The sequence below is a fragment of the Cydia fagiglandana genome, chromosome Z (assembly GCF_963556715.1).
Source record: "Cydia fagiglandana chromosome Z, ilCydFagi1.1, whole genome shotgun sequence".
Classification (NCBI taxonomy): domain Eukaryota; kingdom Metazoa; phylum Arthropoda; class Insecta; order Lepidoptera; family Tortricidae; genus Cydia; species Cydia fagiglandana.
Genome location: NC_085959.1, coordinates 30,015,057 through 30,042,463, shown reverse-complemented (window position 1 = coordinate 30,042,463; position 27,407 = coordinate 30,015,057). Strand labels below are relative to the sequence as shown.

The window sequence follows — 27,407 nt, the reverse complement described above, 5'->3', positions numbered from 1 at the left end:
TATCCCTTTTATACAATTTTGACAGACGTGAGTGCGTAGTTCCTAACCAGTTTCGACCTGTGGCCTCTCTGTCGCACTTGGAAATTCGTACGTAAGTGTGACAGGGAGACAGCACGTCGAACTTGTTTCGCGGTAGGCCATCAGTTTGACATTTCTCATGGCTACTCATGGGCTACTCGAGCGACGATCACACTCAACCTGGCAGAGTAATTTGAACATGCACAGTAGTTTTTAAATATTTGTTATAATATTAATGTGATGTTTTACGTTTAGCTCTTAGGTTATGAAATATTTTACTATCAACGTGACGTCGTACTGGCGCACTTTATTTTGTTAGTGCTGCGGTTTTCCCAAGATTCATATCGACGTTCGGGACATATTCGGTTAGTTCCAGTGGCACTGTGCGTAGTAATGTATTCTGTTTAGTTTTTTATCAACTAGCACGCCCGCAACACATTACTCTGCAGCATGGTATGTGTGGAATAATTTTACTTTTCTGTTAGCTTCATACATTTTGCTGAATGTTCTTTAGTATTTTCATTATTTTGTTTTATGTGCATCTATTTTTAATCGTGCGTCAATAGCGACCTCCAAATTTGTATTTTTCTTTACCGGTAAATTGTAAGTGCAATACTTTATAAGTGCTTTCTTTATTTCTGAATAGTTAGTAACAACATTATTTACAGTATTAATATATTTATTTTATGTTATAGGAAAGTAATACCAAAATGATACCACCAAGTAAACCGGTGGTGCCCCTCAGCAGTGACGACAGTGTTAGTGTACTGTCTATGATCTACCGTTTCTTTAAGAAGGTATGTTTTGAAGCCATTATAGTAATATTTACAGATTTCTTTCTGTAGTATTTGTCTCTTAATGCAAAATGTGATTATGAAATAGTTTATTGACAGAATAGAGGCACTTTCAGAGTATTAAGCAGAAGTGTGATTGGCAAAGTGTATGGGCATAGTGTAACTAGGGGTGGCAATACAGGCAATTGCCACCGGCCTCTGGCTATTGCCAGGGCCCCAAAATGACTAGTGAGCCTGTGGTCATGGCCTCATTTGCCTCATTGCCATCATCATCAAATACCGTCAAACAATAAACTAGGTGTTAATTCTTGGCTTTGCATAACTTTTAAGACAAGAGAAAGTGATGAAATGTTTTATGCGAACACTACCTCGCTTCTGCCCGCGACTCTGTCTGCATGGGATGATAGTGATGATTGACTATCCTATGTCATTCCTTGGGCCACAGACTATTTCCATCCCAAAGATCATCTAAATCGGTTCAGCAGTTTAAGTGTGAAGAGGTAATGAACAGAATTACTTTTGAATCACAAACACATTAGGCTGAAGGTGATGTGTCTTGTCAGGTCATCAGGATCTGGAGCATGGTGACTACATCAAAGGAATCTGCCCATCCGGCCGAATTCAGTGTAGCCACTGTGGATGCCCACCGAATGCGAATGAATGAACACTCAGTCGCCAAGACGATGACATTATTCTTATAATATGTCAGTGTCCACCACCTCCACTTTCATTCATTTTTTCTTTTCTTGCTAACTGGTCATGGTAAATAAAACTAGCAATAATAATAATTTCATTGTCATCATTCATTACCATGCGAACTTGAGCCAGAATGGTCGCCAGAGATTGTTTGCGATCCTTTGTTGGCTTTCGTTCGATCAGTAAGGTAGGTACATTAGTTTTCGGCCAATTATAGGAGTTGCAAACTTCGAAATGTGAAAGATATATCTTAAAGTACATGTGTTGTACATATTTGTTTTTACAATACATATGGTGCTACTTTACCTCACTAGTGTGATAATTACCACATTACATAACTATGTCGAAAATTTAAAGGGGTAAAACTAATGTATGTATAATAATATTATTTTGCAAAAGTAGTGTTATGTTGTTTCCTCCAAAAAAATTTAGTTTCCGCCCACATAAATGTAATCTAGTTTTCGACCACTGCATTATTGAGTTGAAATTCTATTATATATTTCGTTTTTACCTATTAGCAAATATCGATATTTAATCCAAAATATTATACAATCTTTTTTTTCATTCTGTAGTTTTTTCACCATGGTTACCATCACATGGCTCATGGCTCTTTCTTGCATATTATCGTAACGCTAAAGCCAACATAGTGATTGCATGCATGAGTCAGAACACTTGACGTCATGTATACTACATGTAGGTAACGTGCTGAGGACTGACACCAGCCGTTGAATCACTGATGCGGTATTTGACCTTGAAGGATTGTTTAACAACTTAAAAAGTGAATCTAAATATGAATGAAGTAGATAACCTTGACTTCATATTCTAAAAACTATGTTATTACTATAATTAAAAACTCTGATGGTACAAAGCTTATAATGTGAGCTTATGTCATCCACGCCATTAGAACGAAATAGTACATTGTGCAACATGGGGCGTAAGATGAATATTGCAAACGAGAGTAAGTTAAATCGAGACGGCTTGCCGGAGCGATTTATAGACTCGAGTTTGCAATATTATTACGCCCCGAGTTACACACAATGTTTTTAATCACACTTGCGATACAAAAATTAAGTATAAAGACAAAACTGTTAATTATTGCACTAGAAACTTCATAACTCCCTAGAGAGAACGCTTTTTCTATAACTCCCACTAAACCTGCGTGCAATTCCACATTTACTGAGCGAGTGTGATGAAAATGTTATTAATTGAATGAACGTAAACGAACGGTCTTCGCCTGCTTTTATTTCATTCATGAAAATCGGAAATTCATTGTAGTTTTGAAGTTACGCTAAAACAAACGTCACAAACATGACTACCCACATACATGATAAATTAATAGGTACTATATTCAAATTAATAACAATCAATAAAATATAAACTAGAATATGAAAAGAAAACTAAACTAAGCTTAAAAACCTTAAATACCAAATCCCTGTTTCCGGCCTATCCCTAGGATGTTAGCACCAATTCCAGGGCATTGTCCCATTGCATCGCTAGACCAATTATTTGGGTATGCCCTGTGGTGGTCCTCTAACTAATCTAATGCCTTTCTTTTGGGGCGTATCTCATAGGGAATTATGGGCATAATGGCAATATAAGCCATATCCAAACTCGAGCACCTACACTATCGAGGCGAGGCTTAATGTACATTTGTATAGCAGGAAGTTAGGTATACTATACTAGCCTTGAGTGGTTAGTGGGTACATTTGTAGAGAGTGACATCATCACTAGATTATTACTGCCTATTACACAGAAAGCAATTGGAATTTGGAAGGGAATTGATTTGGTTTTACCTAAAATGTGCCAGAATGTGGTTTCTCTGAACTACATCTGACCACATCTGGTTGTGACATTTTTATGATAATTACGCGGTATCATACTAACTAAACAGTTATAGTCTTATAGTAAGTATCTTTACTTACTTGTATATTGTATGAGCCGTATATTTGTACCTAATTGTATCATATATTTTATTTATACATATTATTGTTACCTTATATGTAACTACATATTTTCCTTATGGTCCTTTTGCCAGTTTTATTTCAATGTTTAACATACATAGATAGCTAATCTATCCCAAAGCTTTTATTACCTATTAAACGTTTGAACGCACCGCGTATTATAGCTATGTTAACGGTCATTAAAATTTTGCAAACAGCGATTTAAGATAAGATAAGAGCTACGGGTGACGAATATATTCACTATTGAGGATTCTAGTACAAGCCTAATTCCAACCCAATTCCAAAGAAAAACCGCAAATCAATGTACAGTTTAGTCATTTGGCACACGCATACTAGAGGTCAAAACAAATTTTTTGACTTTCAGTTCTTTAATAAAAATCCTCTAAGAGGGGAGTGCTGAGTCATATTATTCTTGTCTTGTATCATAATAAAGAGCTTTTTGAGGCGATTCTAAAATAAACCACATCATTACATTTCAACCTTTTTTTATTAAAACAATTATCAAAACATACCAGTTTGGGATCCTCCAGATATGATACCTATGGCTGATTTGTTCGTACAATAAGTTAACATTTTTATTTTATTTTTTGTAACCATCATGTCAACGTGAAAAAAGAACTTAGTTACTAACAATTCCATCAAAATCGTACTCAAGTCTTTCTGAAATCAATTTACCGCCGCGGGGTGCGGTAATTCCATCCGGGCGGGGTGGAGCGTGGCTATTCATTATCAGAACCCCTGTAAAGAAAGGACAATGAAAATATGTGCAGGTATCAATAGTCGGCGCCGTGTACCTGGTGGGCTACATGCAATGGAGCGTGGCGTGGCTGATCGGGCCCGTGGTGCTGTCGGTGCTGCGCGACCAGTGGCGCCGCGACAACGAGTACCGGCGCTCGCTGGCCAAGGCAGCCGCCGTCTCCAGCGAGAAGGACATCGTGCTGGCGAGGATCGACGATCTGCCTGCATGGGTAACCAGTACTTACTCTATGACCGGCTCCCGTAACAACTGCTTTGTATAAATGCAACTAGAAATCGGCTATTTATAGTATTTTTTCAATATCATTGCTACTTTATTACTAGGTATATAAGGTTTAAAGTTGCTCATACTCGTACCCACCCGTAATTATTTCTGTGCTCGTACCTATTCCTTTTCATTATCCATGTATGCAATTATCTTACAGGTGTTCTTTCCCGACGTGGAACGTGCAGAATGGTTAAATAGAGTAAGTCTTTGTTCGATGCACATGAATTATGTACTTAACTGCTTTAGCAGTATGGATGTTTTAATATACAAATTGATGTTTTTTTACAGATTCTTCTCCAAGTATGGCCAAACGTAAATCATTACGCGCGTAACCTGTTGAAGGATACTATCGAGCCGGCCGTAGCCGAGAGCTTGGCTAATTACAAAATGACTGGGTTCAGATTTGAGCGCTCGATCCTGGGCACTATTGTGAGTACATTTATCCAATTCGTTCAATAAATAATGCGCTCACAGCAGTCACGAAGTAGCACGAGTATTTATCAATTATATCATTGTGGATTTCATTTTAGTTAGTTGGCATGCGCCCAAATTATGTTTAATGGTATCAATTTATCCTGTGCTTCATCAGCTTCTATTCTACATCTGCAATGCAAACATAATGAAACTGCAATTAGGCCGGTGACGCCACACTCGAGAGCTATGAAATTGGGTCACTTTGTATAGAATTATCCACGCATGTACATAGTAAGATGTTTATTGTTCTTGAGTGTCTTGAAGTGTTAAATTATTATTAGTTATTACATATTAGAAATAGCTAATCAGTATTGATACCGCGCTTATTAGAAATCATGTATACATTTAACCGGATTACGTTAATACGCGGGTTAACGTAAATTTGTGGTTTCATGTAATATAGTTACATTATAATTGTCACTTTAATATCAGTCACAATCACAATTATATTCATTTGATGCTTTACATAAAACAAACTTAAAAATGTAATGTCGTAAGTAGGTGAAATATTTTAAAGCAATGAATAGTTTCCTATCTACAACTACCTAACTTACTTTTAAGTAGACATTGTGTTTAGTATTTAACATTTGCAGGCACCAAGGGTCGGTGGCGTGAAGGTTTACGACAAGAATCTCTCGAGGGACGAAATCATCATGGATATTGATCTCTTGTAAGTGATGCATTTCTATTTATTACGTCTGTATTGCCTTTTTTAAAGATTGATCAAACTGAAGACTAGCTACCTAAATGCACAACCAACCACAGACAAACACGACATATGCGACATAACATAATACACGTACAAAACGCTACTACAATGAGACCATGAATTGAATTCTATTGCACTGAGGAAAACACACTGAGGACTGTCCTTTCTTTTCAGTTATGCTGGGGACTGTGATATCTCATTTGTTCTCCAAGGTATTCGCGGGGGTATAAAGGATCTGCAGGTACATAGATTTTGATTTATTTTACTATACATATCTAGTAATTAATAGTAGATAAAAGATATTAGCCAAAACTATAGACCACACTTTTTGAAGTAGGTACAGTTTAAAATAGTATAATTTTGCGCTTCAAAATGGAGCCGAGGTAATATCATATGAGGAGACTTGTTCAGTCCATCAGCCTAAGCCGAATAGTACATAGTTCACCAGACATTTGTTCTTCTATATTCACAAGCAGTTGTAAGGAAAAAATAAAAAGAATCTCTTTGTTTAGATCCACGGTATGGTCCGCGTAGTAATGAAGCCGCTCATCACGAAGATCCCGCTGGTGGGGGGGCTGCAGGTGTTCTTCCTCAACAACCCTTCCATCGACTTCAACCTGGTGGGCGCGGCCGACGTGCTCGACATGCCGGGCCTCAGGTACGATTGCCATATCAAACAGTGTATCCTGACAAAACTCCTACCACCCTAAAACATCCGAGGGCCTACAGCGAAACACTTTCGACGTGTTGCCCCCCTGTCTTATATACTTGCGAATTTACAAGTGCGACTGAGAGGCAACACGTCAAACGTGGTTCGCGGTAGGCCCTCTATGTTTCGTATAGCCCTGCGGCTACGGTTATATTGTACTCGATATGATGGTGATAATGCCACTCGTCTCCAAGCATGCACCGGAGGGCGGGCTGTAGGTTTTATTTCTTCCTTAACAACACCGAACCGTCAAATCAATGCAATGAGCCGTCCATCTTGATGTTATAGTTTTATTTATTTACGTATTGTATTACCCTTGTAAGTATTTCCTTACCTAATATAAAGCATATCTTCATAAGAGTATAATATATTCTGCCTTCCAATTTTTCTTTTTAAAGAACATTAGAGGATTTGACGGTAATTTAATGGTACTTACAAAGCTGGCGGAATTTATATATTAACTACATATGCTAAATATTTTCCAAAAAATGTCATTAGCACTCATTAGCACTAATGGGGTAAAATGTATATAAGTACATTCACCACAGGGAATTATTATGCCATTAACCTAGGGTTCTTACTAAACTGAAAATTCTATAGCGTAAGTATTAAACAACCAATTTAGCCAGGACCCTAAATGGCGCGACAATCGCGGCCCATGATGGTACAAAGGTACAATTCCACTGAATGATTCTGTCACTAATGGACTACGCTATTTGGGTCAAGAGAATCGATAAACATGTTGTAAGTATGCGCCCTAGATCAGCGGGTCATTCCACGCCATAATCAATAGTGGGTGCTGTCGCTAACAGATTTATAGATCCGAACAAAATGATCACATATACCTGAACAACACTCTATTATTAACCGACTTCAAAAAAGGAGCAAGTTGTTAAGGCGTTAAAATACATTTTCAGATGCTCTCAAAAATAATGAAGTCACTGTGTGCATGGAATATTTTTTCATTACTATAATATTACTAAATGTTTAACAAAATAGAACAGATTTTTCTACGCAAGAATTTCAGTTATGAGTATATTCAGAATGGTTTCTTAAAATGCTAATTACTAGGTAATTCAGTGTATAATTATGTAAAATAATATTTTATGTATTACATTGATGTTACGCGCTGCAAACCTTTTTGTACTTACTTTATAAAATAGTAAGAAATTAACCGGTTGATTTTAAAATGAAATATTAACATGTGGTTGAATAGCTAACCGGATGTGAATGTTTCAGCGACATACTGCGGCGCTGCATCGTGGAGCAGATCGCCAACATGATGGTGCTGCCCAACAAGCTGCCCATCAAGCTGAGCGACGAGATCCCCACCGTCGACCTGCGCATGCCCGACCCGGAGGTGAGCATCTTATCCTGGTTTTAGTATCACGCAGACCGTCCGTGCGGATCGCTCCGCACCGCCAAATTGTATGAGAAAGCTGTCCGTCCGCGCGGACGACCGTCAGCTTTACTCTATAACGCTTCCTGAACTTAATACGTGCGAAACGATCCGCATGGACAGCCCGCGTGACATTAAAACCAGCCTTAAATACTGTTGTATCAAACCGTCTACCACCGTAAAAAAAACCGGCCAAGTGCGAATCGAACTCGCGTATAAAGCATACGTACCGTTACGTCAAAAACATGACGTTCGTTGTATGGGAGCCCCACTAAAATATTTATTTTATTCTGTTTTTAGTCTTTGTTGTTATAGCGGCAATAGAAATACATCACCTGTGAAAATGTTAACTGCCTAGCTATCACGGTTCATGAGATACAGCCTGGGGACTGACAGACGGACAGTGAAGTCTTAGTAATAGGGTACCGTTTTTTTTTACCCTTTGGGTACGGAACCCTAAAAAAACGTTAAAATTAATTGTTCTCTGTGGAATTATGTTAGTCACTCTGTCAATTGTGCACGGTCCATCACTTGAGGTGCCGGTGCTGAACTTTTAGATGTGCTAACCCCTTTAGTCGTCTCGGTAGTAGAGCTGATACATTTAGGTAGCCACGACCGACGCTGTCGCTAGATAATATAATTCATAAATGCTGCTTAAATCATCTGTGAAGATGCACAAGTCCGATGATGATAAATATAATACACCTATGTTTTATTTTTGGCTAAACATTAAAATAATATTTTCAGGGAGTGCTGCGTATACATCTGGTGCAAGCTCAAAATCTCATGAAGAAGGATATTTCGATGTTAGGTGAGTCAGGCAATGTGTTTAATTTTTCAATAGTAAGACTATTAATATATATATATATTAATATTAAGCATAAGACAGATTAATCCAAAATCCAACACGTGCGCGGTAAAGAAAATAAAAGTCCACGGAGTTTTTATGTCGGAATCGGGAGTCTTGAAGTTGTTTAATAAAATCTACTACAATCCTTTGCCGTTTCAACGCTTAACAGGTTTGTACGTAATCCGTGAGGGCTCGAGCCCTACGATGTATTTGGTTTTACTCAACAATTTGTTGTTTTTATAAAGGCAAGGGTAAGTCGGACCCGTACGCGATCATCACGGTGGGCGCGCAGAAGTGGAAGACCAAGCACATCGACAACAACATCAACCCGCGCTGGGACTACTGGTGTGAGGTGAGCCTCCTAATACCTCCCCTACTCTTCTTTCTATTCCTAAATAGCACTGGTCGAGGGAGAGCACATTTTGTAACTAAATTATTTTATGGTATTTTTATATTAACACTCTATATATTCTTTAGTTTTTTACTACTTTTACTTACATGTACTCAAGAGTAATAGAGGCCCTTTGTGTGGATAATGACATGATAAGTGACCCATTTTAATTACTCTTGAGTATACTATTCTATTTTAGAAATATATCTTGTAAGTCAGTGTGAGTTAAGCAATAAGAAGAAGAAGAAATAAGTTCACAGTCCCAATATACATCTTTAATCCCGGTATCATATTACATATATGTACCTATGTTCAAATTTCAAATAAACAGTATAATGATGCTATCACACTGGGTCTTCCACCGGGTCGGTCGCAGAATGCGAAGTATGATGTTGCTAAGTTACTGACATTGCGTTCGGCGAGCGACTCTGAGTGATTAGGCTGGGTTTACACAATGACGTTTGATCGCTTTGTTAAACGGATATCCATACGTTGGTACACCCTATTTCACTTAGTTGATGTTTATTGCTGGACTGGGAACATATTAAGTACACTTCACAGGCAGACCTCTGGCATCACACAATTGGCTATCGATTTAAGATGTAGGTGTACCGCGAGTTAAGGTAAATATTTAACATGAGACTCTGTTAGACCGTTTACGTACTGCAGCGGGGCCGAAGATTCCGAAGTCGTCTAATATGCTCCGGATAGACCCTTTTAAATACTAATGGCGTTATTTATTAACGCGTTACTGGCCTGAATTAGCTATGAATCGTTTGTCTTTGTTTGTCATTATGAGTGACTTATGCATTTGCAAGAAAGGGGTAACTAAATCAGGCTCGTAAAGTTTTATGAATAAGGGGGTTAGTTTTTTTGACGTAGAGTTTTTATTATTAGTTACAAAAACGACAAATATCGTTAGGCATTTATTATGGTAAAACCGCTTTTCGGTCGGACTTAAAAAATCGGTTTATTAGAAATCTCTAACATAATCATGTGTGTTTCCAGTTGGTAGGGTTTACTGCGTTTTAATAGCCGGTTGGTTTATAAGAAAGGTTTTGTATTGGATCCCATACATTTCACGACTCTTGTCTTTCCGCACAGACTCTAAGGCTATTTCAGACACATCCCAATTTAAGATCGGATTGTTTATCGTTTTAGGATTTTTTTCCGATCAAAATGTAAATGCCGTCAATTCTAGTCCCTAATTTTCTTAACCGTTAAAATATTTTCTTGTGTTTGACTTTCCTCAAAGTAGAGTGTTTAACTCGGGTAAAAGTAACCAACTTACCCTCGAATCTATTGACGCTCTTACTTGACCGCTGGACTGTTTAAGGTTCTTTTAGAGTAGCAGATGAGTAGCAGGTTTAGACTGTATGTCAAACCCTGATGATGGGGTAAATAATGCGAACTCTTCACATATTATGCACACCTACACTGAACTGGGTATTGTTTATAGTATTCGCATTTGAAGGTTTAAATACTAGGTAGTACGAGTAATGGCATTGAAAACTGTTTATGCAGTCGCTGCTATTTTGTTAAAGATTATGTTAGGTCCAATCAGTATTTAAACGCTTAGGTACTTAACTAATATAACACTGTACACAGACTGTAATTATATCACTAGAAATAACGAAAATAGAACAGAAGAAAATACCTAATATTACACAGTACGTAAGCGCTCTGACTGTTAAAAAGTCTGAAATTGAAACCGCAACTACTGAACATTATAACTTTTTTTATAGCTCTGACACGCTACCGCATACAGATTACTCATCATGAATCATTGATTTATTGATTATATAATATGCGTACAATCTTACCTATAAAAATAAGTGTCCCCTAGTTTGACAACTGAAATGGAACAAGTTGTATTTTGCGAATGAAAATTACCAATCGCCAACGCCATCGATATCAGTCCGTCAAATTTAATAAAATAAAAGTATGAATTTGTCTGAAACTTTACACATCTTATATAATTAATGAATATTTGAAGATATTGAAACTGTCCATGATGCGAAATCACATCACAAAACACATTGTCTTGCCAAGGCCACCCATATAATTGAAATAACAAGTTTACTCGTATATTGGTGGGGACTAGGCCTCTGGGACACACCAATTAGGCACACGACCATATCTAATTATATTAAGGTGGTCCATACGCGGACCCAAACTAGGGGACCTACTTAGTCAGGTCATAGTACATAATGTGGACATCTTGTTATTTCATTATTTTCACTGAGACACACATAAGTTGCATGCTTACAGTTTATCATATTGAAGAAAACTACGCCACTAATAAGAAACATCGCGAAATATGTACTTTGGGATAGAATAGAATCAGCCATAGTCAATAATATACAAGGCTCTTGTTTAGTGAGCTAGATGGAGCATGTTATTAAATATTCGGTCACTTCTAGTTGCCGCTACTAATTTGGTTACATACTTGGTTACTAATTTGGTATACAATCCGATCTGTACTCATGTGATTGAATTCTAGGGGGCTGTAGTAGGTAGGTGTAAATCATGGCATAGTGAAGTGCCTTATATACCCATAAATAATTATCATTACGATCATGACATATAAACCCTACTATTTACTATTCATAATTTTAGCTTGCATAATTATAATATAAATATAGGAACTATTGAAAAACAAATGAATGATTGTCGATATAACTCGAATTGGAAGTTTTATTTACGTTCATTTGTTTGTCTGATTCTATTGTGTCTCATATTTTTTTGAGTAACAAGCTTGTTTATTACTATTTATTCGGGATATCTATATTATTTATCCTAACAATTCAGAAACAAAATCTTGTGTTACTTATTTCGGGTCGTAAAGTATTTGGGTCTCTTTTCACAAAACCTCGCGATTATATCATTTTAGTAAATACCTAAATCTATACAAGATTTATGTAGTCTTAGACAGTTATTCCATAGATAAAATATTTAAATATGTCAAACAATTTTGAAAAGACACTCTGGTGTAACCCGTTTGAGGTAAACATAGGTTTGCAGTTAGTTGGAAGAAATGACTTGTTAATTGGATATTAGTATTATTTACACTTTACAGTAAAGATTAGCTGACTTAGAGAAACGTTTAAAGCCTAAAATAATGTTCCCCTGAGTTTGACCGCCGAACTAGATGGCGCTGTTCAGCCCCATTATGTTTGGTTACCACCAAACACTGGTAACAGAATTGACAAACGTCAGCTTGTGACAACCGGAGTCTGCATGGTAACACATGAATAGAATCCGTCTAAGCTTTGACATATGACGTTTATGATGACACCTCTACACCATGTCATTACAAAGTATGTCCAGAGATAGCTTGGTCCGACTGTACCTACAACTTTTCTTCCAACTACTCATTAATAACACCGCATTAGTAGATCATATTACTAGTTAATAAATTTAATAATATAAACATGAATTAAGTAAATGGTTGGCTTATTATGCATTTGTCAAGTTTGGGAAAGACAACAATTATTAGGATTACAACAATTAAATTGAGACAAGCCGACTATTTAAATAATTTACGTTTATTTTTGTAGTTGCATTGTATTGAGTACTTAGAGTGCAAGTGATTTATTTCGACAGGTTTTGGCAATCCTTACCTAAAGCAAGAACTACCAATAAGAATATACCACTTGCATATTGCTCGATTATTTTTAATTGATTCATTATTGTAATATTGAGTATATTTATTTTAATTTATGAAGTGGGTGAAATAATATAAAAACACATTTGTTTTAATTACGCCACTCCGTATTTCAGTTCGCTGCAACGCTATTTTAGCCACTTTATAACAATGATAATTTAGATAAAGTTGTGCATCTTATTTTGTTTTCCTTGCTATGTTTGCGTGGGACTTTGCGCGTTTGGCGTAAAGGCGCGTGTAATGCAATCTCTCGGTCAAGCTTTGGAAATAGAGGTGCTCGACAAGGACGAGGGCAACGAGGACGACAAGTTGGGCAGGTGAGTGCGGCCGGCGGCGGCGGTGGCGGGGCCTGGCCTGGTGTGCGGCGCGGCATGCGTGTGTAGCGGTAGTGGTGCGGGCGGCCTGCCTTCCAGCCGGGCTGCGAGCTGCGCTCTGCCCTACGGCCCCTACGCTCTCACGATCGGCTCGAAGGCGTGGATATAAATTAGACGCTTATTTTACTCATATCATGCTTATTAATTTGGACTACATACTCATTTCAATAAATGTTTTGCCTTTTCAGCAGTCAGAAATGAATATGTGGTCTTCGCTTTGAGCTTCGGCACTTTAGTTGCATAATGCTTCTAGTGCATAAGTTAAATTAACTATGAAGTATGTAAGTATTACCGAAATTCTGTCCAAGGTAAGTTTCTAAATTATTGTGTATATAATTTGGTTATTAAACATTATTTATTCTTCTTATTCCACGATTCATCTCCAACCCCGAACCTTAATATATCTATCATGACTTGCAGTTGTTTTTATCGAGGACGATTTAGGTTCCGTCAAAATGTAGTTCGTACAGCGAATGTTAAACTAATAGTTGACTGTTGTGATTTGTCCCAAGGCTGTAATAAGTTCAAGGAAGAGCCAGGTGGTGCAGTGCGAGCTGTGGGACTGGGACCCGGGGATGGGCATTCAGAACGATGATTACCTCGGCAGGTCCGTGCGCGCCGGCCGCCCGCCCGCTTGCCAGCGAGAGCGGCCCTAGCGATGCTTTGTTCTCGTTTTTGAGTGACTTTATGTGTGACTCTCAATATTGCCTTGCAAGCCTTCCTAGACTGCAGGTCTCCAGTAGTCGTGAACGTCTACTTATTTAAAATACTTTTTGTTCAATCGACTAACATCTAGAGGTCATTCAAAATCACATTGCAGCATTTTCATCACTGATTTGTCATTGTCACTCACTTGTTGGTAATATTTAGAGTCATTTTACGACAGTTTTAACTTCATTATGTGATCCTCGTGTTGATGTTTTATTTTTTGTGTGGATATCGGTGTCTAATAAGGTCATCACTCATCATTTGGGTAGGTGTTGCCATAACGATATACGTAACGTATCATCATCCATTATTATTAATGTAACTATGTATTAACACATTTTTGTGTACTTTGTATAATATACAAGTTTTTTATTTATTTATTAATTACATTCCCCAAATGTACAATATGAACACATCAGTTTATACTTTCTTTCTTTAATATGGTTAGGGATATTATTGTATGGTGTTATATAATAAAAGCTTGATATGTGTGTAATATGGTGGGTTGCAACAGTCGGTGATGCTTAGCAGTGGGACGTCGTGCCGCGTCAAGGTTTACGACTGGGACCGCACGGGGCGAGACGATAAGCTCGGCAGGTCGGCAACAACTACACACCCGCACGCACGGCTCCTTCGGCAACTGTACTATAGTTACTTGTTTCACAAGGGCTCAAAGTTATTCTTTAACTCCTCCTGCCAATATTGGTACCCGAGCACGCGTACGATTCCAAAATTGAAGCACGAGACTAGCGATTGGTTCGAAAAGGAGAATCTTACGAGTTGCGAGGGCTTCGAGGCATGAGGGTTGAACAAACTTTGCAACCGAGTGAATCGCAACATTTTTCACCACACCAACGCGAGGAAAATACTAAATATACTAATTGTAAAACAAATCAAATCCAAATGAACGATATTACGCTATTAAATATTTATCGTTCAAAAAAATCACCTAAATAGGTAAAAGTCAGTTCCACCAGCCATCATACGGAATCAACTCAAAAATTTTATCTTATTAGTTTGCCATTCTTTTGGATAAAATGCAACTTTCTCTTATCATCAGTTATTGAAGAATAAAGCATTTACGAGTTGGTGTGGTGAAAATGTCTTTCATTCTGACTGTAGCGCACGGCAGCGCCCGCTGGGCTCCTCGGCGCCTCTCATGCCACTGCACCGCCCTCCGAACGAGAACACAGATATGTTCTTTATGTGTATACAATGTATATATACACACTACACGCGTACATAGCTAACAACTTACACTAAACTCTAACCTCGACATAATAATTATTATTATGCATAAAGTATTTCGTGACGGTAAAGTAATTGCAAATTAAATGTTATTTTAATTTTGTAAATACATCTCTATAAGTATGTGTCCATCTAATATAAGCTCCTATATATTTTACGTTGTGCCGTTTGAGCTAGCTGGAGCTTTTTTTATGTACCTAGTGCTTTTGTGTCGTGTCGTTGGTCTGTCTGGGTTGAAGGATTTGTAGCTAAAGCTTGTACATGTACTTAAATAAGAACTAGAAAAAGCTTTTATTTAAAATTTGTGAAGTCAAATTTGGCAAGCTAGATCCCGATGAATGATTGAGTTGAAATGTAACGTACCTTTACCTACTCGTTATCAATGTACCTATGTAACTTCGATGCGGAGTAATTGATGTTACCATGGTAACATTAATTTATGAATTTGGTCTGATAAATTAAGACCACAGTTGGCCATAGCAACTCCGTAATAAATTAATGTAATCCTAAGGACACTAGATTTTGTGCAATAGTTATTAACTGTAGGTACCTACTGATAAAGGTATAATCGCCAAGACTTCAAAAATAACTTTTTGTTTGAACCTAGTGAATAACTAATTTTAGAAATTATATCCACGCGCATGTATGTATCACATTTCTGCGGAGTCCTGCCAGTAAATACTTACTTACACCCAGATCGTAGTCAACGTGTCGGTACTAGTCCCATATCATGCATTTAATACATGGACATAACGTTATCACCTGTATGGATACTAACATCTCATGTTCTATTATTTTCATTGTAACGTAGTATAGCTTATGCCTCAAAACAAATAATATCATTCTCTAATTCGTAGTTTTAAGTTCAGCGAGAGCTACGAGTAAAATCTTAATATCGTCAATGATATGATAACTTGGCTTTCTGACTAATGCTACTAAACATATTGCTTTTAACACCGGTGGCTGAAAAAGTGTTTTTTATTGTTTCAATGGTAATCGAGCACAATAATTGACCTTGTTGCGAAAATAGGTACGTCTTAGGCCCCTCTTAACGTTTCTTGGCGTTAACAGACTATTAGAAAAATCTAGGGGTTACATTGGTAAAAGCCCCATACCATCTCGCTAAGAATCCATAGAAAATGTTAGTGAGCTCGTAATCTAGAAGGTACCTAATTATATTTTGTAATTGTAGGTGCTCCTTGGATATATCGCAAGTGGTGCGCTCCGGTCGCTTGGATACGGTAGGCGGTATTTTAAATGGTAACTTAATTACTTCCATATACCTATTCCACGTGTCGGTCATCTTACTACTCGTTCTGTTTACAGTGGCAAACTCTTCAAGAAGCAAAACACGGGAAAGTGGAGTTGCGACTGTCGTGGCATCGTCTCACCACGGATGTGACTGAACTTTCACGGGTATTGATTTTACATCACAACGTAGTAAATATCTAAAATCTAATCAATAAACACTTCCTAGTGGTAAAGGTGAGATTATTTTTTTGTTGGTACCACTGGTAACTTGGTGGTAACTAGTGGACAAAAGTATTAATATAATTTATTTTTTGTGTATTTCTGTTTCGTAAGATTGTATAAATGCCTTTTTATTGTTTTACATTACATACATATAGGAAAATACCCCATTGCTTGTTTGACTGCAGGCTATAACCGAGACGCAGCTGATCAAGTCCGGGGAGCTGAGTGCAGCCGTCCTTTCTGTCTACATCGACTCGTGTAAAAAGCTACCGGTAAGTAGCTAGCTAAATCTCGCACAATATCTGTAGTAACATTTATTTACATAAATCATCCAGCCTTAAGCGTATATATCATTTAAATCATACTCATATGAAGTGAGCACATTGACGTCTCAACAGTAGCGACTGTACAGAAGATCCATCGTTAAACAATATAGTTATTTTCTGACGCCTAGATAAAATGTTTGAATTTGCTGGATTTGTTAAGTTATTCCTCATTAACGCGAGGCTATATTGGATGCAAACTACTGGGAGACTCGATTACCGAAGTAAAATACCACCGACCGACCTACTGGGGTAGGTACTCGGTTACTCAATGAAAACACTCCAGTCCTAACTATAAGCTTCCACAGTGTGCACGGCACTAACATGAAGTGAGGTTGCAGGACGCGCGCGTGGGCTCGCGGCCCGACCCCTACCTGACGGTGACGGTGGGCAAGAAGACGGAGAACACGGCCGTGCAGATGCGCACCGGCGACCCCGTCTACGAGATCGGCTACTCCTTCCTGGTGCAGAACCCCGAGATCAACACACTCGAGATAAAGGTGATCATTTAGATTGCCTTACATGGCACGTTTCGCCGAATCTTGAGTCTTATATATAACCGCGCGTTTTAACAACATATTACGATTATTATTATAATTGGGTTTTTAGGCATCTTTCATGAGATTTTTGGTTAGGTTATTAAGTTCAGCATATTTTTTAGGTTGAGGCCAACTTGGTGCAACAAAATCCTTATATTTTTGAATACCAAATAAATTACCACAATGGAAAGACAATGCACAACAACACAGCACAGTTTTCACTTAGGTACATAAAAGTTACTAAGTTAAATAGGTACTAAGCACCATCTTTTTAGGGTTCCGTACCCAAAGGGTAAAACGGGACCCTATTACTAAGACTTCGCTGTCCGTCCGTCCGTCTGTCTGTCACCAGGCTGTATCTCACGAACCGTGATAGCTAGACAGTTGAAATTTTGACAGATGATGTATTTCTGTTGCCGCTACAACAACAAATACTAAAAACAGAATAAAATAAAGATTTAAATGGGGCTCCCATACAACAAACGTGATTTTTGACCAAAGTTAAGCAACGTCGGGAGTGGTCAGTACTTGGATGGGTGACCGTTTTTTTTTTCGTTTTTTTTTTGCATTATGGTACGGAACCCTTCGTGCGCGAGTCCGACTCGCACTTGCCCGGTTTTTTTAGGGTTCCGTACCGTTCCGTCCGTCCGTCCGTCTGTCTGTCACCAGGCTGTATCTCACGAACCGTGATAGCTAGACAGTTGAAATTTTCACAGATGATGTATTTCTGTTGCCGCTATAACAACAAATACTAAAAACAGAATAAAATAAAGATTTAAGTGGGGCTCCCATACAGCAAACGTGATTTTTGACCAAAGTTAAGCAACGTCGGGCGTGGTCAGTACTTGGATGGGTGACCGTTTTCTTTTTGCATTTTTTTTCCGTTTTTTTTGCTTTATGGCTTGCCGGTTTTTTTTTTGATGTTCAAAATTTACGACCAAATACCTATCGCCATAAACCGCTGCGTATTCGCTGGCTAGTCAGGGCACAATATGTTCCAAGTTCCAGCTGAAATCTACATAAAATATATTGATACAATCAGCAGCAGAAGTTGCTAAGCGGTCCAGGCGTTCACAATGATCTTTACGCCACATTATTATTAAGAGAATAAGAGCGTGTCAAGGTAATTTTGAACACCTCGTCCGCTTAGCAACTTCTACTGCTAACTGTACAACTTGTGTTGTCGGCAGGTATTGGACCAAAAGACGGGCACCGCGCTGGGGCAGCTGTCGTACGCCATCGGGCTGCTGCTGAAGCAGAAGGACCTGAGTCTGCTGACGCAGCCGATCATGCTGCAGAGGTCCGGCCCGGAGTCGAGGGTGCTACTCTCCATGCAACTTAAGGTGAGTCCTAACTCATTACAATAGGTTTGGGGTCTTTATTCTTTACATATATATGTATAATATGTATTGTCAATTTAAATCTACGTGTAGCTATATGGTAATCGCTTAGCATTAGGCGACCCTAAAGGCTTGGTCACACAGGCGCGTTTTCCGGGCGGGGCGTAAGCAGGGCGCGCCGCTTTTACATATAAAACGCTCACGCCCCGCCTGGAAAACGTTTGACGGAACCTTTAAGCTCGTCGGTCAATGTTCTGTTATAAGAACGCCCAGTTTTGACAACAATAATACCAAATCTCGACAATCTCCAGTGATTCTTGTATGACTATTTTTTAATATAATACGAGTAATATCTAGATACTGCAAGAGGCGATCAAAGAGGAAGACATAGTGGAGGAGCCGGTGGGCCAGCCCGCCGCGCCGCCCGCGCCCGCCCCCGCCCCCGCGGCGCCCTCGCCCGCCGCCACCGCCACCGACGGACCAGCGCCAGCGCCTGCTGCACCAGGTACAAGTTTTTTGGTGAAAATATTATACTTCACAGCTATTCAAAACAAAGTCTAACATGTTTATTCGCTATACATGATATAAAATCGGCCAGAATTCTTATAAATTATTCATTCATAAGTAACTTTTTATTTTATTTTGTAACTAGCCAACATATGACAAGAGTCTAGTCAGTGTTTCTCAGCCAGTGGTCCGCGGACCCCTGGGGGTCCGCGAGTATATGTACGGGGGTCCCCCGCAGTCATCTATTTCACCGGTCTGAAATGTATTGCTATTTTTTTTTATTAAGTGATCCTTGTACTTGTGCTTGATTTCCTAGGGGTCCGTGGATGGAAACAGATTAAGAACCGCTGGACTAGACGACTCATGGAATTCATCATCATTCATACTTACCATGTTTTTTTTACAGAAAATTCGACACCGGAGCTAGTGAATCTGGAAGATGGCGCGCCAGATAGTGCCTCACAGAAATCAATTCCAGTCGAGGAGATGGTCAAGGAAGTTGGTGAGTATAATTGTCACTTCACTAGAAGGTTCTGTTTAGCCTCCCAAGTCCCAGAATCATTTCTGTAGTTTTGAATTTGGAACCCTTTTTTGAACCACTAGCTATAGATCAAAATTCGATTTGAATGTCCTTTTAAAATGACCTCAGGACTTCGAAGCTTAGACCAATGCCACAAATATTGTTCTTGATATTCTAGATGTACCTCAAGAATCTCAAGCTCCGACTGGCCGGGGCTCGCCGAAACTCATTCACAGAACATCTTCGCTCACCACGTAAGATAATATTATACGTATTACGTTCTTTAGCAGTGGTTTTTCCAGTGAGGTGTGGTATGAGGTATGATGATTCACTTCTGGGTTCGGTGCGAAATTAGGATTCAAGACACAAGTAGTTATTCATCCGGCTGCACGACAGCAAATAACGCATTATAGTAAAAGCTCGAACGGCCGTGAAGAAGAAGAGTGAAGCGTTAGAATTATTTTGTACTCACCATTGGATTGGGAAGCCATAAATATTATTAGGACAGTCTGCACTGCAGCAAAAATGGCCATGGGGACCAGGTGTTCACAAGTACCTCTTGATTGTTCAACTACAAAAGTCGGTCAAATCTCTAATTATTTCAAATAAATATACATAATAGTACATTATTGTCGAGGCTCGGAAGTACCTACTTGCAGGCTGAGGATTCGTTTTAAACGGACGACCTTGGGAGTCCGTTTAATTGAATCCGAAGCCAGCAAGTAGCCTTCCAGCCGAGTCATATATAGTGCTTTTCTCAAAAATGGTGCAAGAAATATAAATATCACAGAAATATTATACAAAAGCAACTTTCTTACGTATACATTTTCACAGAAAAAAGCCCTTGCCGCCTTTTTATTTTTTTAATTAAAAAATAAAAGTGTATTTTTCTGCCGAAAATACGCCAACCTATTTGAGACAGCTAAATAGTCGCGGTACTAATCATCTGTTTGGCTGTTGAATGGGCCTGTGCCTTCATTTCATATGGCCATTTCAACTTTTAAAAAGTTTGGAACTCGACAAATAATGGAATTTGTATGCAACATTGCAGTCCCAAAATCGAGACTGCAATGTTTTTAACTTTTTAATTTTTGACTGACCATAAACTACGCGCTTCGCGACCTATTTTTTAGACGGCAAAGTCGACTTTGCCGTCCATTTTTGAGAAAAATCTTATAAATACGCAATGCAGTTCTTCCAGAAGAGTTCCTTTAATTTATCACCACTCGTTGCGAATTTCCTACTTTCTGCACTTGTATTGTATCGTATATAACTATTGAAACAACATACTTGGTGTGTCAGGTCGGCAGGCGAGGCCGGGCTGGGCCGCATCCTGATTTCGCTGCGCTACAGCATGCCCTCGCAAACGCTCTTCATCGTCGTGCACAAGATCATGTACGTACACTTTACTACTGGACGGTAACTTATGTAGTAGGGGCTACTGCCTAAGTGCAGTGACTGTGACACTTTTGTCTCAGACAATGCCATACAACCATACAAGTACAAGACTATTATACAAAAGGATTTTAACATTGTCTATGGCTGGGACGCGAGGGTTCATTATATCAATTTTATTTACACACAAGTGTACTAAGGGGTCATCCATTAATTACATCACACGTTTAGGGGGAGGGAGGGGGTCAAGAAAATGTGACATATTGTGACATGGGGGAGGGGGGAGACACAAACTTTGTGACGTCACTTTAACTTCATCAGTAACCGAAAATTTATTTAAATTATTTTATTCGCTGTACATTTAAATAACAAGTTTTTAAAACGATAATCGTTTTAATTCATTTAATTTTCTTTCCTAAGCAGTTTTGTGTTATAAAATTACTAATATTTATATCGTCAAAAATATTTTGATAAAATATTAATAATACTTAGGTACTTAATTCGATTTGGCGATTTCGTAGAAAAAATGTGACGTCACACTAGGGGGGAGGGGTTTGCCTAATGTGACCAAGTGTGACAAGGAGGGAGGAGGGGTCAAAAAACCTAGAAATTCGTGTGACGTAATTAATGGATGACCCCTAATCCTTAAGTAGCAATTCTTTAACTCTCAAATAATTTAACAGGAATATACCCCTGAAGGACCCAACAAATGTGCCCGACCCGTACGTGAAATTGTACTTGCTGCCAGGGCGCTCTAAAGATTCCAAACGGAAAACGGCTGTAAGTCTTGAGTTCATTATTATACCGCAGAGGCGTCAGTGATTGTAGTGCGGCCTTGCTTAAAAACCGTTTCGTTCTTAAAGCAGACGCGTACAGCAATATTACTTATATACTATCAAATATCAATCCTAGTATTTACCACCAATTCGCTTAAGTTGTAAGTTCTGGGGTTTATTTCTCAGTTTTTCCCAGTGTTGAAAGGAGATAATAATTCCCAGCTGTTACCAGCGGTAACTCAGCACTAATAATGCCACTGTGATATTAATTTGATAGGAGCGGCGTGGAGGCGCATTCACCTTAAAAGTAACTTCTGTCCAGGTGGTGAAAGATAGTTGCATGCCGGAGTTCGACGAGAAGTTCGAGTGGTCGATCCCACACGCGGAGCTGCACTCGCGGCAGGTGGAGGTGACCGTCGCCACGCACAAGGGTTTCCTCGGCGGCAGCCCCGTCATCGGACAGGTGAGAAGCTTGCTCCTTCTCATACCTATACCTACACTATAGTTCGTTTATTTAGCATTACAAAGAACTTGAAAGAAGGTAAGCGATCTTGACGCTTTTTAAAAATCAGTAACTATTACTTATGAAAGCAGAAGAATTTATATGATCGTATTAGATTCATAATTGTTATATATTTGCCGTAACTTATATTTAAAACGTGTTTTTCAATTAAAAACACATCAAGATTGTTTACCTTATTACTAATGCTAAAAAAACGAACTACCTACATAGTGGCTCTGTGAGGAGTACACCTCGCGTTACACTGTGAGGAGTACACCTCGCGTTACACTTAGAAAATGTAAAAGTAATAAATACTTAGTTCGTTGAGTCGTCATCACAGTGAAATCACAATGGTCTTAAGCGCCATAGACGCACATAAATCCTTTATTATGCCATTCCCAAATTATGCAAAAAATCCCAAAACTGGATCGACAAAAAATTCTATTCACTCATAGAATCTGGTCACAAAGTTACTGAAATATTTGCCTCTATTTAGTCTATTTAGTACATAATCGTCACTGTTTCTAGAAGAATAACATTACGATTTGAATGAAAATTTAAAGTATTGTCAAGACAGTTTTTTTTTTTCACGAAGCTTTAGTACCTATAGCACTTAAATATTGTTTATTTTTTTTTTCAGGTTATTGTGCACCTCAACCAGTATGATTTCCTGGAAGCAAAAACTCTTTGGTTTGACTTGTTGCCAGAGACACCAAGAGATTAATTTTATTTTGATTTACAATACCGGTCTACATCTAGTGAGCGACAAAGGCGCTATAAAGGTCTTCGCGTGCGATTGTGAAGCGGATCCGCACTTTGTGTTCCGATTTTTGTCGTTGTTTTTCATAAAGATTCAAAACTTTGCTATCATTCACTTTTCAATGGTTCGCGACTCGTATGCTCCGTAGCTTCCGCGCGCTATATGTAGAGCGGCATTAATATTACTATTTTTAATTTCTATGTTGTTAATCTCATATTATTTTGCATTTAAAAAACACTTAGAAAATTGGCTTAAACTTTATGATCTGTTGTAACTAAAAACCTTTTTATATATTTTTTTATTGATGTAATTTACCTAAATCAAGCATTTAATATGAATTAGACCTATGACCTATGGCATACGCAGTGCAAGTGTTATTTATACGTCATATTTCATAGAAGTTTGATTTGCACTGGCTGCACTGCGTGTGCTATCAAAATCGTTGCAGACTTATCTTGGTCCAAGTAATCTAATGTATGTTTGAATTGAATATAATTAGTATGTTTACTTCGTTTTTGATCTTGATATTATTATATTCACATCGTCTTTCACGTTAGTCTTTGTCACCTATTTTATTCTGACTGCTATTGCTATGTAGTATGAATGAATGGGCAATTACTATTTCGTTTCGTTGTAATTATATCATAATGCTTTTATGCTATTATACACTTGTTAATAAATATAAAACTGAGCCCAAACATTGTATCCACAATTACAAAAGCAACTCTGCCTTTTTGTCATCATCTCACAAATAAACTGAGAACGGCTGAACCGATTTTAATTAAATCATATATGTAGATGGATATGTACTATGATCTTTGGCAATCCATCCCGGGGGAGGAAAGACGGAAATCGACACAGATTCAATCCACGCGGGCAGAGGCACGGGCACAGCGAGTAAAAAATATAATATTGTGATAGAAAACAAACTTATGGTCAATTAAAAATATTTCGCTGTGCTATATTCATTATAATTACATTATTAAAAGAAATTCAGCATAAATCTAATGACAGGTAACTAATCATGCACAATAATGCACATGCTCAGGTACTTAATTAAAAAAAGATACTGTAGCACAGCTATAGTCAAATTGTGATTTAGGCGTTTTTTGTGTGACATATACTTAAAATGTTTAGTGCCAACATGTATTTTGATTTATCCGCATGCAAGCAAAAATTCTTAAAAAATCGCATAGCAGAAACAGACTGATTTATTTATTACATAATATGTAGTTTTATATGTTTCTTACTTTGCTGTAACAATTGAACCCGTTTTTAAAGGCTATTTTGGATGTAGTGTATGTTAAGAAATACGCAAGTAATGTTTCAGTGATTTATTAAATGTCTATAATGTAAAAAAAAATCTTTTACATCTGTTATTGTTGTTTCATAGTTTCTTTATGATTAACTCTTATCTCTTAACTTAATAATTAAATAAGAATAGTATGCAAGCTTACCAAATGAAACCTTGGGCCATCTTAAACTATGTATAGTAGTGACATAAATTTTATTGTAAGCAATCTCATACCATTGGTTAATTTGAGGTGGTTCAAGGTTTTAATTTGCTGAGAGTGCCTACTTCACGTGAGCGGAGGTGTATAAGTTGTAATTCATACATTTTAATTTGCTGAGAGTGCCTACTTCACGTGAGCGGAGGTGTATAAGTTGTAATTCATACATTTTAATTTGCTGAGAGTGCCTACTTCACGTGAGCGGAGGTGTATAAGTTGTAATTCATACATTTTAATTTGCTGAGAGTGCCTACTTCACGTGAGCGGAGGTGTATAAGTTGTAATTCATACATTTTAATTTGCTGAGAGTGCCTACTTCACGTGAGCGGAGGTGTATAAGTTGTAATTCATACATTTTAATTTGCTGAGAGTGCCTACTTCACGTGAGCGGAGGTGTATAAGTTGTAATTCATACATTTTAATTTGCTGAGAGTGCCTACTTCACGTGAGCGGAGGTGTAAATTGTAACTCATTCTTATGGTTGCACATGTAGTTCATTATTTAGTAAAAATCATTTTCAAATGTCTTATTTTCTTATGAAATATTTATGCATGTAGTTGTTAAAATGCTTATATGAGATTTTAATAAATATTTCTTAATAAAACATGTTGTTTTACTTATAAAAAAAGTTTATGAGTTATGACTATTTAAATTACATTCCAGCCAGTCTTTCTTAAGTTGCTATCACACTCAAATAACATAAGTTTACACAACATAGCAAAACTGCACCTTTGCCATCATTGGCGTTCTATGGTATTTGGGGTGATCTTCTGTGCAATGATTTTACCATAGCCACCGCGCCCACCGTCATAGTCAGTTCTATATTCATCCCGCACCTGTAATTAACATGCATCATTGTAAAGCACAAGATAAATATTTTATTTGAAGGTAAACAAAAACCTTGCACAACTTTGATTATTATAGACAAAAAGTAGGTCAAAGTATTACTTCTAAACAATGTTTTCACTGAAAACTACTACCTCAGCTTGCCATGGCATCAAACTGTATTGTATATTTTTTCACATTTTTTAATTACTTACATAAATGGGCTTGTAATTTGACATTAAGCAACTGACTTGTATGTGTATGCTGCTGCTTTTGGTATACACATGACAAAGAAATTAATTTATTGACCCCTTTTTTATGACAAAAACAGATGAAACTATTTTATTACTCCTGGGCTTGTATCATGTTGTAAGATGATAAAACCTTCATGTTGAGTTACTTACCTGTCCACCCGTTTTCCCACGTCCATACTGACGCCCCTCAATGAAGCCCGCATCCCAATCACATCTGATTATTCTGTCATCTAACCTTGTACCATTGATATATCTGCAAAAATTTATTACATATAACAACTAATTGTTATGAATAAAATAAAATAAATATAATATTGATAAATACAATGTTACATCCACTGGCTTGACAAGTTATGGCATACCAACATGATACACTTGATTAGGATATCAGGGATATATGTACATTATATATATATTTCTCACTTGATGGTCTCATCGGAAGATCAGTGCTGGAAGTCGCCAGCGACATGCTGAGATGGGGCCATTTAGTGACACTATTTTTCACCATGTTTTTTTCTATGTATGTCTATTGTCTGTGTGTTTACGAATAAAAAACTATTCTATTCTATATTATATGTAATGCCATATACAATATAGAAAGTACCTACATACAGGTTATACTATATAGGTTTGCTTTCTCTGTCTCTAAATTCTAAAGCTACACACAGCAAATGATGACTTAAAGGAATCACAACAGAATGAGGATAAAGCACTACAAAATAGACTGGACTAAGTGACTGTCATGATTGTATTGCACATATATATAGACAAAGTTGTAATAAACTGCAATTACCTCATACAGTTTTCTGCATCTTCTCTAGCATAGTATTCAACAAAACAAAATCCACAAGGAGTCTTCTTGTACTTGTCCAAACCCATGATTATCCGCCTAATATCACCACACCGCGAAAATAATTCATATATTTGCTCTTCGGTTGTATAAAATGACAAATTTCCTATGTAAAGAGTTGCAGACGTTCGAAGTAACTTCTCTTGTTCGCTTCTGGATCCCTAGATATAAAAACGTTACAATTAATTTTGTAATCATTTTAAGATAATTATAAGCTGCAAGTATTGAATGGCGGGATGAAAATTTGGAAACTTGCTTGGCAAACCTTAAAATGTTGGTCACGGTATGAACTAATTTCGATCGAAGAGTTCATTGAGTCATAACCTCGTTTCATTTTGTATTAGATCAATTGTTGTTGTAGACTAAAATAATTGTTGTTATAAGACTTCACTAAGGTTTAAACAAAACACAGTAATATAATGCCCAGTTACAACCAATTCACTTTTTGACACGAAGCAAGCGTATTCATGAAATTTCGATGTCGCTTCGCGTTGGTTAAAATGAGTCCGGTTAATACACGACCAAATAATGTACAGCCCAATAATAGGCGTCCACTTTTTTGGATGCGTATTATTGGGTTGTACACTACTGCCCTGTTCAAAGAGTGGCTTCGTATTATTGGCACGGACCGAGCTTGTACACCCTGATAACGCTCAACCCAATAATACACGACCCAATAATACGAATCCATTTAGTGGACGCCGAATATTGGTCGCATATTATTGGCCCGTACCGATAATGTTCGACCCGGGATTGCTCAACCCAAGAATGTACAGCCCAATAATTGGCGTCCACTTTTCGCTCCACACC

At 37.8% G+C, this 27,407-nt stretch overlaps 2 protein-coding genes across 6 annotated transcripts; one reads left to right on the top strand and one right to left on the bottom strand.

The window, feature by feature from the left end:
* The first annotated feature begins 172 nt into the window (after window positions 1-172).
* On the top strand, window positions 173-25,272 carry LOC134678882 (extended synaptotagmin-2-A). Of its 4 annotated transcripts, XR_010100258.1 has the most exons (25): window positions 173-471; window positions 714-815; window positions 4,240-4,437; window positions 4,651-4,692; window positions 4,782-4,922; window positions 5,561-5,637; window positions 5,851-5,917; window positions 6,189-6,334; window positions 7,625-7,745; window positions 8,532-8,595; window positions 8,880-8,986; window positions 13,579-13,673; window positions 16,215-16,263; window positions 16,349-16,438; window positions 16,681-16,767; window positions 17,160-17,318; window positions 18,548-18,700; window positions 19,055-19,202; window positions 19,611-19,706; window positions 19,903-19,978; window positions 21,027-21,119; window positions 21,803-21,899; window positions 22,218-22,358; window positions 23,038-24,751; window positions 25,124-25,272. XR_010100258.1 is itself a non-coding variant. In XM_063537624.1 (24 exons), exons 2-24 carry the CDS (start codon window positions 729-731, stop codon window positions 23,119-23,121), a joined length of 2,418 nt encoding a protein of 805 aa, XP_063393694.1. In that variant the 5' UTR covers window positions 173-383; window positions 714-728; the 3' UTR covers window positions 23,122-25,272. The 4 variants fall into 4 exon arrangements, 3 of the variants coding, with proteins under 3 accessions (XP_063393694.1, XP_063393692.1, XP_063393693.1); XM_063537624.1 differs by having other exon boundaries at window positions 173-383; window positions 23,038-25,272; XM_063537622.1 differs by having other exon boundaries at window positions 23,038-25,272.
* On the bottom strand, window positions 25,217-27,076 carry LOC134678898 (nuclear cap-binding protein subunit 2). Of its 2 annotated transcripts, none has more exons than XM_063537645.1 (4): window positions 26,863-27,076; window positions 26,541-26,758; window positions 25,898-26,000; window positions 25,217-25,504 (listed from the first exon to the last, which is right to left on the bottom strand). In XM_063537645.1, the coding sequence occupies exons 1-4, from the start codon at window positions 26,929-26,931 to the stop codon at window positions 25,406-25,408; spliced, it is 489 nt and encodes a 162-aa protein (XP_063393715.1). In that variant the 5' UTR covers window positions 26,932-27,076; the 3' UTR covers window positions 25,217-25,405. The 2 variants fall into 2 exon arrangements, with proteins under 2 accessions (XP_063393715.1, XP_063393714.1); XM_063537644.1 differs by having other exon boundaries at window positions 26,854-27,074.
* Between the last annotated feature and the right edge of the window lie 331 nt (window positions 27,077-27,407).